Below are 11,089 nucleotides of genomic sequence, written 5' to 3'. Positions count from 1 at the left end.
GGGGGGGGGGGGGGGGGTGGTGTCCAAATGGTGACGGAAGACGACGACGACGACAATGAAAGGAAACGAGAACTTTTTCAACGCTGGGATGGGAGGGGGGGGGGTTGGGGGCATCATCTTTCTCCATCTGAATTTGAATGAACACAGGTTGTCTTATCTTAGCCTTTGGAATTGGGTGAAACCTCAACCAGATTTTGTTTTGCTTTGATCTGCTTCCTGTCGCCTTGTAGGTTTTTAAATGCAAGCTATTTTTGTATTTGATATCCTCCCCCTCCTCCTCCCGAGTCATCTTTTTAAAGTGACCTGCGCTTCGACCGTGCACCATGTTGAACTCGTGCGGTTGCCATATTGCGTCATTCCACAAAAGTAGGTTGAGTGTTTTTATGTATATAAAGGTTGTTTTGTTTTTTTAAATCGTGTTTGTCACAATAACAGCTCCCGAGTCAAACCTCTCCCAGGTTTGTGCGCGAGGCCACGCTACTCAACCGCTCGAGGAGGGGAAACACTCGACTCGCCAAACGTCCGGCGAAACCCCCTTCCCGAAGAAGCCGCGACGAACTGGGCAAAGCGAGCGCCGCTTGGATCCTGGCGGTGGAGGTTTTTGTGTCGGGGGCGGCACGATGCCTCTGTAAAGGCATTGCCGCCGCTGCTTTTGTGTCGTAGAATGAATCCGGCGAGAGGCACCAGGGCGGTTCACGGGCAAGCTCACCACAACAAACTGTTTTTTTAACGACGGGATCTCGGTCTGTTCCACTTTTACAATGTTTAATAAAATGACTGTGAAACCACGACAGGTGATCTTTGAGGTCAGTAGCACAACAGACACGGTTTGTTTTGGCATTTTTATTCTGAGTACGATCTTTGTCATAGTGCGGACATCATTGTCAATTTTGTCATATAAAAGTGTCTGGAAAATAAGTGAGCGAGTCGCGGTATGGGGGAAAATTGAAAGTGGGACTCTGTGAGGTCCCTTCATGAGCTGTCAATTAATTGTGTTGTGTGAAACAGTGCTATGTAAGGTTCAGATATCTTTTTATATAAATGTACTTTTGATGTCACAAGGGGTGCTCCTTGCAGCAGCATCAATCAACAGCCAGTTCTCTCTCTATCCCAAATACAGGGAATGGGGGGGGTTAAATAAAAGTCCAGATCACTGCAAACAAGATGATCGATCACATCTACTCTCCTTCAGTCTATTAAGAAATACGTTATTATTTTTTTTTTTTTATCATTACATTTGGCATTTGCTGGCAAGCGGCAAGAGCTGTTTGGGGAAAAAAAAAAACCTGAACAGTCCATCCACCGTTCACTGGCTGATTGATTAATACTACGAGGCACCGACCCACAACTCACTGACTTGGCCCACTGTCTCTACTGTCCGTTTTTCAGGGCTCTTATTCTGAAGTAGAAGTTGCGGTGAGGTAGGCTCAGGGAGTAGCTCCTCTTGCGTTTGCTCATTTCTTTGTGACAACGAGAACAGCTGAAGGCACCAAACCTGAAAGGGACCGCAAAACATATATAGAACTGAGAGACATTTCCACTGTATCCAGATGTATGTGACTTCACGCCTGTAAGAGTTAAAAACGCTGTTTTTAATAAAGTACAAGATGAAAACTCTGCCAGGTTGAGGTCACAGGGTCATTATTACCGGTATTTAACTATTTGCTGCTTTTTGATTTGTTTAGAATTTGGTCAATTCTGAAAAAAAAAATATATATATATATAAATTACGAATCTTAGACATTTAGAATGATTTATTTTGTGAAATTTCAACCAAAAAAAAACATTTATGAAGACTATTGTAAAATAAAGAAAAGCTTGTTATATTAAATATGCATCCTTCCACCACCCGTCATTTCTAGGCATAAGGACTGGAGTTGATGCCTCAACCGCTTTGTTTATGTTTTAGCACCGAGAATAGTGTAAAAACCTACTTGTGTCTGAGCGCATTCTCATACCTTCTTAATACTGCCAAAAGGTATCTAGACAACCCACTTTTCAAAACCAAACTACGAACGCCCCCCGCCCTTGCTCACCCAGCTCCTTGAGGGGTTTCTCCATGTCCAGCTCGGTGTAGACGTGCCGGGGGTACGGGGACAGCAGCGTGAAGTCCTGGCCCTCAGGCGTGTTGCCGTTCATCTGCACGTAGACGCGCACCGCCGCCAGCGGCTCCTGGGCCTTGAAGACCGCCGTGATGGCCGAGCCGTCCAGGAGACGCACCTGAGGGGAGGGCGGGAAAAGTGGAGGCGGGTGGAGGAAGAGATAAGGAGATAAAAAAAAAAAAACGACACTAACATGAATGGCAGTTAAACTGCTTTATTATCGTTACACATTAGGTTCTGCAGGCCTGGTCCTTTTTTTGAAGGTACCATTTGGATACCACGGTTTTTTAGGGTTCAGAGTTTTGCAGGCATCAGAGTTCTTAGGAATAAAAAAAAATAATAATAAGAAAAAAATATATTTCAGGGCAAATTTTAACTATATCTAAGATTGATCAGCAGATCAATAAAGTATTGGAGGTAATTATGGTAAGTAGTATGTATTTGGTACGGAAAAGGAGTGAACTGTAATTATAACGTTTCCTTTAGGTCAGATACAGTAGCAGAGCAAGTGACTAGGAACTGGAATAAATGTTAATAAATACTGTTTTCCACAGAACATCAGGCCAGTAAGTACAATATCCTGGATTTCTCTCCACAGGTAAGTATGACGGTAAGTACAAAGCAAGTTGGTTTCATCTAGAACAGACAAGTGTAGTAGGTTCAGTATGCAGGTAAAGTAGTAGGTTCAGAGTTTGGTTTCGGGTTTTTTAACGTCGGGAATGTTGACTGATGCAAAAATACTTCACTTCCTATAAAGACACGTACGACTATTTAATGGCTTGACAGGCCTAACATTTCCAAAACGTAATTCAAGACACTTCAAGCCTTTAAAAGGAACTGCAGACACCCTGTTCCTGTTTCCCCCCAGCTTTGTCCATCAGTTGTGTAGGCGTGTCAACGAGCTCTTACCTGGGATAAGATACGATGTCATTACCTGTATTCTACACTCGTCGTACTCCTTCTTGGTGGGTGGGGGGCCCTGACCGGTGGGCGATGAAGGGCTGGGCTGGGCGGGAGGAGAGGACATCCCCGAACCACCACCTCCAAACTGAGTGAAGGAAATACATGTTTGTACGGATCCTTTTTTTTTTTTTTAATGATCCGTATAAAAAAAAAAAAAAAAAAAGAGACACGCGAGGTGAGCGGGAAAGGTACCTTCTGCGCTCGTTCCTCTCTATCGCGGGCGATCTTCTCTTTCACCCTTTGCCTGATGAAATAACACTTTATTAATGACTTCAATAACGGGAAGGAAGAAAAAGAAGAAGAAAAAAACAAGACACGAAAAACAAGGCGTCTGCGACGTACTTGGCCATCTTGTCCTCCATCTTCTCCTTCCTGCGCTGGTCGGCCAGCTGCTTCATCTCGTCGTCCTGCAGCTTCTGTTTGATCTGCAGCAGCTCCTGGCCCTGCCGCCGCCGCTGCTTCTCCCGCTCCACCTCCTCCGCCCGCTCCCGCTCCCTGCGCTCCGCCTGCTTCACCCGCATCAGCTCCTCCAGCCTGGGCCCGGCATGCAACACACACACACACACACACACACACCCACCCACACCCACACACACACACACACACACACACACTCTAACGTAGACGCTAGTGATGCAGCAGGCTTATTAAACAATTTATATATATATATATAAATAAATACATTTACATTTTTTATTTTTTTATTACTATTACCGGAAATAGAAAATCAAATAAGGACACACATTTTCAATTCCTGCCATTTTAATGAATTAATTTGTTTCATTTTACAAACATTGAACTGAGGCCATGACTTGGTCCAGTGGTTGCCCCAGCTGGTTCCTTGGACCAGCTGGGGCAACCACTGGACCAAGTCCTTCCTCCATCCCTCCCTTTTCTTCCTTCCCTCCCTCTTCTTACAGCCATGTGTTTTCTCAGCTTTTTCAGGACATTATTAAAGATGAGGGACAGCTGCCCAGCCCCTCCATGCTGGTTTCCTGTCCACTGGGCCCCTAACCCTTCCCTGGAACCGTTTTTTATCCAGTCCACCATGAACTAATCTTAGTACTATTTTAGTAAAATGAACTATTAGTAATAGTACGAAGCAAGAACTTAAGATTGGGGGGGATGGCTGATGTGTGCACTCTGACCTTTTGACTTGTTCCTGCTTCTCCTCCTCAGTCATCATCTGTCGCTTAGTACCCTCCTCCTTGAATTCCTCTTGCATGTCTCCTCCCTCTATTCCTGAGAAAAAAAAAATACATTTTCAATAAAATATTTCTATGTTGTGAATGTAAAACCTCAAATTAGCTCGAAATAAACACATCACATACAAATCCTCAAAGACAATTAAGGAAAATACAATCCTCTCATACGTGTCCCAGCAAAAATGGATAAATGGCAAAACCTGGAGGCAAGTATAGTGAGAAACCGATATACATTAAACAGAACACTCAGCCATGTTCAACAGAAAAAGTAAACCCATTGTTCCTTTTTATGAAAGCATCTTTTACTGAGACCAAACATCACAAATGGCCACAGGGTCAACAGAGGCCACAGCCTTTTCCATTTCTAGAGCTTACCTCTTGTTTTCCATTTGGCACAGACTACAGCAGCGGTTGGTATATCAGGTTGGGTAACGAGAATTGACAACTGAATTAGGTCGGTACCATCAAATAACCTGCAGCACCCAATGTCAAATATTGAGAACCAAGTATTCCATTTCTTCAATAAAGAAAATTCATAATTTATTCTCTTTCAGTTAAAAGCATTTTTTTTTTTAAAGCTCGGAGGCAAAGATATTTTTAAGCTTAAACAATGAACGACACTCAAATATTGGCATGAAAAGATAAGGAACCAGTTCAGGAACTGGTTTCAACATCATGGTGTCAAGTAACTGAACTGGTATTACATTTTGTTTTGTTGTTTCAAGCCCCAGTAATGCACACATCTCACCCGCTCCATTACACACAGAACACCTCTCCCTTCCCACACTTGCCTTCCGCAGTGTCTCCCGCCGTGGGCTGATACGGGTCGGCCTGGCTGTCCTCCCCCGCCAGGACGTTCCCCACGGGAGGCACGTAGGGCTCATCGATGTCCGGGTCGTTCTCATGCTCCATTAACCTACAGATGAGGGACGCCATTTCAAAACCAAAGGGTTTGGCTAAACCCCAGGTTTAAATTGGGAGTTTCAAAACTACCTCATAAGTCATTTTTAACCGTTTTACATGGAAAGAAAAAAAAAGGTTGCCTGAAGAGAGAAATGGGTATTGTGTGTGGATATGAACACTGAACATGATGGCAGACTGACCAGTCCATGGCTCGTTCAATCCCCTGGTTCCCCGTGTTGGCCACTGCTCTTTCCCTGAAAACACCAACAGAAGATTTTATCCAGGGTCCTGATTTATCTGGAGCTCAGTTTGAAAACGAACGCTAAATTGTTTGAAAATGTAGGAATGACCGGGGATGTTACAACCGATCCCGGTATCGAAGTAGGTTGTAGCAATGGAACTCCTTGTATATGACATCAGTTCATCAAGTCTTTGATATTGACATAGGGTTGAAAGGACTACTGGTTGTGGGAGAAATATGTGGGTACACCGTGTCAAAATGTGAGCGATCTCGCAAGTTATATGTGCCGAGACGAAACGTGTGACACCCATCCCCGTTCTCCCCTAGTGCGCCCGCCTCGGTTTCACTCACGCCCCATTTCTGCCGAAGCCCATTTCCAAGAGGCTCTCCAGTGTGGATAGTTCTGCCATCTTCTGCTGAAATCATCCAGAGATCGGGGTGGTTACAGCAAGTACAACCACAGATATTTCACTACATGTCGCTATACACAACATGTGAAATGACAACCGTGTCATTTAACTACATGTTATGCTTGTATGTAAATCTATGTGACAAATAAACATCTTGAGATAGATACATAACAAAAGATAGACCAGCAGCTCACATCAACACACCAGGCAATACAAATAGAAAAAGTGGCACTATGTAATAAACCTCGCGTCAAGAAGCCTTCACATTCTGTAAGAAATAAGAAATTGTGCGTGACGTAAGATAGCAGTGTGACGTAACGTAGTGTGTGACGTAGTTAAGCTAAATAGAGGGTATACCAGTGCTGCAAACAGCCTCTGAACTTTGTCCAACTTGGGGGGAGGGGGTGGGGGGCGGTAAAGGTGAAAGAATTGCCAGATTTATTTTGACCCGAGAAGACGCGTGAGCAGTAAATTCTGAAGTGCACATGTTCACCCCTGGCCAAACCTGCCCTGTTTACTAGCTTCCATGTGGCTAACGCTCAAGCTAAAGTCTACCAGGCTGTTCAATGGAGGCAGACTCTCGCCTTCTCTATAATTGTATTATTTTAATGGTCGTATTTACATATCTAGCACACGCGACATGAGGAGGCGTGTTGATCATGATTAACGTGTAGATATATTTATTGGTAATCTTAACCATGTACTCACAGCAGTCAACGCCGCATCCACTGTACGGAAACCTAGTGGGGTCAAAACGCACTAGTGATGTAGGACTGGCGAACGATTCGTTCGTAGCGAACGAATCTTTAAAATGAGTTGGATGTCGGGAGTCACTCTGGCAAAAGAGTGGGCGAGAAATGACTGACAATTCAAATGAAGCCCAACAGCTAAAAAAATAAAAATAAAAATAAGTGCAAAGCATTTGGCACATTTCAACTTCACGGCGATTTTTGGGCTTTTTGAAAGGCTACATGGAAGTCATTTTCAAAAGAATATTATATGAAACTGACGCAAGGTATGCTATAAATCACATGTAGTATATTCACAATTGCTATCACTTTTCAAAGGACATTGTTATTATTGCAAAGCTGTCCAGAACTACAATTCCATCCGGTGATGTCACAGTTGCGGATCAGTGTGTATAGACTGTCACAAAGATAAATCTGTGTCAACCTGAAAGGGATTTACAGGTCAGAATTTGGCCCAAAACACAGTCACTTTGCCCCCACGCACAGTTACTACAGTTAAGTAAAACAAAAAAAGCTTTTGTGTGTTACTTTTCTCCTATATTAGGAAAGCACTCCACTGCCTGAATGAGGTGCAAATGACGTGTCCTAACGTGTCCTTTAGCGCTGATCTCCACAGGAGAGAGTTGCAGTGTCCGTCTGTGCAGTGATTGATTCTGAACCGTTCATCCAGTGTTGGTGCTTGTGTTCCTTCCAGGTCAAGGATTTCACTTTGAACATCATAAAAAAAATTTAAATTAAAAAAAAAAAGTCTCGTGGTACCTCCACCTGCGCCATGTGTCGTGGGTCAAACGAGTGGAAACAGTTTCTTGAACGCGGGCGCGTTCACGAAGGCACCGGGGGTGGTATCGAGCCATCTTCCATCCTCCAGCATTTTTATTACCTCAGCTCATTTCTGACTCACTTTGATATTAAAACCACCATCCCGCATGTACAACATTTGGAGAAGCGTGATAATAGAGGCAGGAAAAAAAGGGCGACTGATTTGAAGTACATTGGAAATAGTGGGTAGTGTTGTATGACGTGAGTCCATCCTCGTGTGAGTGGGTGTTCAAATAGAATGCAGAGTTTGCTGAGTTTTATGGGCTGGGCCTGTTACATATTTACTGTAAGTGTAATGATTAATTTCTTTCTCCACCCCCCCATGCAGTCTTAAGCAGATTCTTATTTAGCTTCGTACCAGAACTGAGGGCGCAGCCCGCCGCGCCAACCTGGACCTTGGCCTCCTCCTCACCTTCCTTTACAGTTCCATTCTCCTTCACTTATTTTCCTTTGCTGCTGTGTCTCTCGGCTGACTCCTCTCTCCCTCTCGCCCTCTACTCATTGTCATTTCATTCTTTTTTGATTGAACATCCACCTCCAATAGCAGTGTATTCCTGGTAAGTATAAATCTACTCATATATGGATGCTGCGTCCAACTTACTGACTGAAAGAATTGTCGAGGTGGATAAGACTTATTTATTGAAGGTAAAGACTTACTATACAAGACTTGGTTGTATAAGAACAGCCACTAGCGACATTATCTGTACTGTGTTGTATTATATGGTTTATTGTTTAAAATTCAACATTAACCAAACTCTTCCACTGAAGGAAACTGAGGAAATGATTCCAAGGGAATGCCTTTATTTTTGAATGAAGAGTCACCGCTGGTCATCTTCACTGTTCAGTAATCTTCTACAGGTAGAGGGACAGGGACGGTGATGCCTTCTGTTGTTCCTCTTTAAGGACCAATTTCCAATCCCCAAATTCATTTGTACGGGGTCAAATCGGACGGGTCGGACGGGTCGAACGGGAAACCTCGACAGAGGACGCGAAGAAAGCTCTGCCGCGGAGATACAGCGTGCACTAATATCACTTCAATTCCAGCGTTCACAAACTGTTCATCTCCGTGACAGATTACCATTTAATAATCAATATCTCTCCGGACACAACTTTTTTTTTGTTATTGCCTTATCTAATCGCATCCATTTTATATTCGATATGGATGCAAATGCCAAAAATGAACTCGGCCGGTTTTGGCGAAAACAAATATTGTAAAGTCTCCTGCAACATTGGACACTTTCTCGTTACCTGCTTAAAAATGTGCCTTGTCGGCTGGACGGGCCCTGAATGAATGAGGATTTCAGCATCAGGAGTCACGCTACTAGGTTTATAAATATATAACGATAACACATTGACAGTGAGTTCAGAAAAGAGCAACATGTCAGGCAAAAGGAGGGAAAGAGTCGAAGGAGCTTATTCTTCTTCGAGGAACCGCGGCTCCACCATTAATTTGTTTTATAGCCCTGTTTTTCACCCGGCGGCGGGGGTTAAAGGTCGAGAGGTCGAGCGAGAATCTGAGAAACGGCAGCGTGTGCGCCAGACCAAAGTGCACATCGTAGGGCGCTATGAAAACGCCTCAAAGTCAAATATTAATTGGAGTGGATTGCAGGTCTAAATGCCTTTCACAGCGCGGGTGTGGCTCCCTCCAACTCCTCATGATACTGTTCCACACGTTCATTGAGATAACGACCTTGATTTTATGGTTGTCGTTAGAGCGAGACGTAATCTGCTAAGTTATAAAAAGGCTGAGATCAGAGGACTCGAAGGCTCCAGTAATAATACTTTATTGACTTTTTTAGGGTTTGGGTGCAGTTTCAGGTGATGGCTCACGTGCAGAAAATGAAAAATGAATGTCGCTTTCATTTCGCCCGGCCGGCAGATCTTTGTTCACCAAATGGGGGCAGTGTTGGCGTATAAGCAGGAAGACGCCTGGTTGCGCGTTGTCATAATGGGTGTCATGATTTAGGCCGTGTTTTAGTAATTGTGATATATCCTGGAGTCGAACAACTTCACACGCAATTTTCTTTCGCACTTTCTTTTTAGATGCTTGGAGGGAACAACACACGCTTCCATCCCGGTGCTGGGCATCCTTCGCCCGCGGTGCGGTCCACCGTCAGGCTGGTGTGTGGGTCTCACCGGGTGTAACAGCATCTCCATATGGAAAAGCTGTGACTTCCAGTGGAGCCGCTGTTACCCGTGGGGGGATTCCCGTGGCCTACGCAGCTCCAACTCCGGCCATATGACTTGACAACGTTACCTCTTGTATTTAAAGGATGACTGGCTTCGTTTTTTCCCCCAGTCCCATGTGTGCGTGTCTCTGCCTCACCATGTGTGCGTGTCTCCCATGTGTGCGTGTCTCCTCCTCTCTGTGGTTTCTTCGCAATGAAGTCAACACTTGTGTTGTAATTGCAAATGTTTGCATTGGAGAATTGACTAGAACACGGTTGATACCGGTTTCACTTTATTCTCGTGTTACCCCAGGGTCAAATAGCCATGAAGTATTAGGAGAATAAAAACAGAAGAGACCCTTTCTCATGGTGCGTGAGAAAATGTGCGTGTTTGGCATCATATTAGAGAGAATAAGAAATCTGATTTTGTGTCAATAAACCTGCTACTCTCACCCCGGAAAATAAACCCGTTTTCTGCGTTCACTAAGTACCTTGAGGCTGATGAATAGATCGTGTGCAATGTCTCTTCTCAGTAAAACTGAAACTATTTGAAGGCCTCCGGGCGCGCCTTTAACCCAAAAAGTAAAAGGGCAAAATATAGCCGCCTCAACCTGTAATCACACTTTCACAATTTCACCAGGAATGGCGTAAATCGTAGCTATAGCAAAGGTTTCCTGAGCTGCTATATATCACAACGACTGGATCGAACCGCGCGCCTTGTTGGACGCGTTGGACCGACGGCGAACAGAACGTCCCACTTTCTGGCGACAGCAACGGGGCAGCGCTCTCCTCTCGGGCCCCGACGCGGGGACGCGCATAAACGCATCAGGGGAATTCCACCCCACACAGCCGCACCCCTGTAGACGCCGCAACCGAGCGCACCCTGACGTGATGTCACCGTGATGACACAAACCGCCCCCACCCACCCCGTATAAAGCCGAGCGCACCGCGGGGGGCGGGCGGCTTCCGGGCGGCAAGAAGAAGCCGCCGCCGCCGTCACTTTACACCCAAGAGGCCACTTACATATGCACACACTTGCAGACAAGTATGTGTACACACATACGTACAAGTATGTGTATACACACGCACAAGCATGTATGTATCTACGTACGTACACACACTTTCAATAGGAATTGTCTTGTATTTTCCTGTTCTACAGCCACTAAGTGGAGCGGTCAGTCACATTCGAAGCTTCTGACGTCACAATCGCGTGGCGATGGTCAAAAAAGGACCCCCCCCCCCCCGCCGCCAGGCCCTACGTGAGCCGCGAGGGAAACCGATCCCGGGAGCCGCGCGGTACCCACGAGCAGGCGGCGAGCGCTCAACCAAACGCAGGCGCATAACCACCGACCGCAAGCCACGCCGGCCGCTCCGTCCCCAACCGCGCTGAGAGAGCCGGGGCGAGCCGTCCGCCGCCCTCCAACCAGCCCAAGCGACGGGACGGTCGCGTAGGGTGCGCCTGGACGCAGTCAAGCTGCTCTTCGAGGCTTCAAGCCACAACCGTGACTTCCGGTCCCGGCCACACACAC

At 45.5% G+C, this 11,089-nt stretch overlaps 1 protein-coding gene across 2 annotated transcripts; it reads right to left on the bottom strand.

Moving 5' to 3' along the window:
* Window positions 1-137: 137 nt before the first annotated feature.
* Window positions 138-6,553, bottom strand: ubxn1 (UBX domain protein 1). Of its 2 annotated transcripts, none has more exons than XM_080008417.1 (10): window positions 6,533-6,553; window positions 5,766-5,827; window positions 5,374-5,427; window positions 5,062-5,186; window positions 4,214-4,307; window positions 3,408-3,599; window positions 3,258-3,309; window positions 3,037-3,150; window positions 2,037-2,220; window positions 138-1,495 (listed from the first exon to the last, which is right to left on the bottom strand). In XM_080008417.1, the coding sequence occupies exons 2-10, from the start codon at window positions 5,822-5,824 to the stop codon at window positions 1,455-1,457; spliced, it is 915 nt and encodes a 304-aa protein (XP_079864543.1). In that variant the 5' UTR covers window positions 5,825-5,827; window positions 6,533-6,553; the 3' UTR covers window positions 138-1,454. The 2 variants fall into 2 exon arrangements, with proteins under 2 accessions (XP_079864543.1, XP_079864544.1); XM_080008418.1 differs by having other exon boundaries at window positions 5,766-5,830; window positions 6,533-6,536.
* Window positions 6,554-11,089: the final 4,536 nt, after the last annotated feature.

The sequence above is a fragment of the Zeus faber genome (assembly GCF_960531495.2).
Source record: "Zeus faber genome assembly, chromosome: 10".
NCBI classification, from domain to species: domain Eukaryota; kingdom Metazoa; phylum Chordata; class Actinopteri; order Zeiformes; family Zeidae; genus Zeus; species Zeus faber.
Note: the sequence above shows the minus strand (reverse complement) of the source record. Positions and strands in the feature narration are given on the sequence as shown.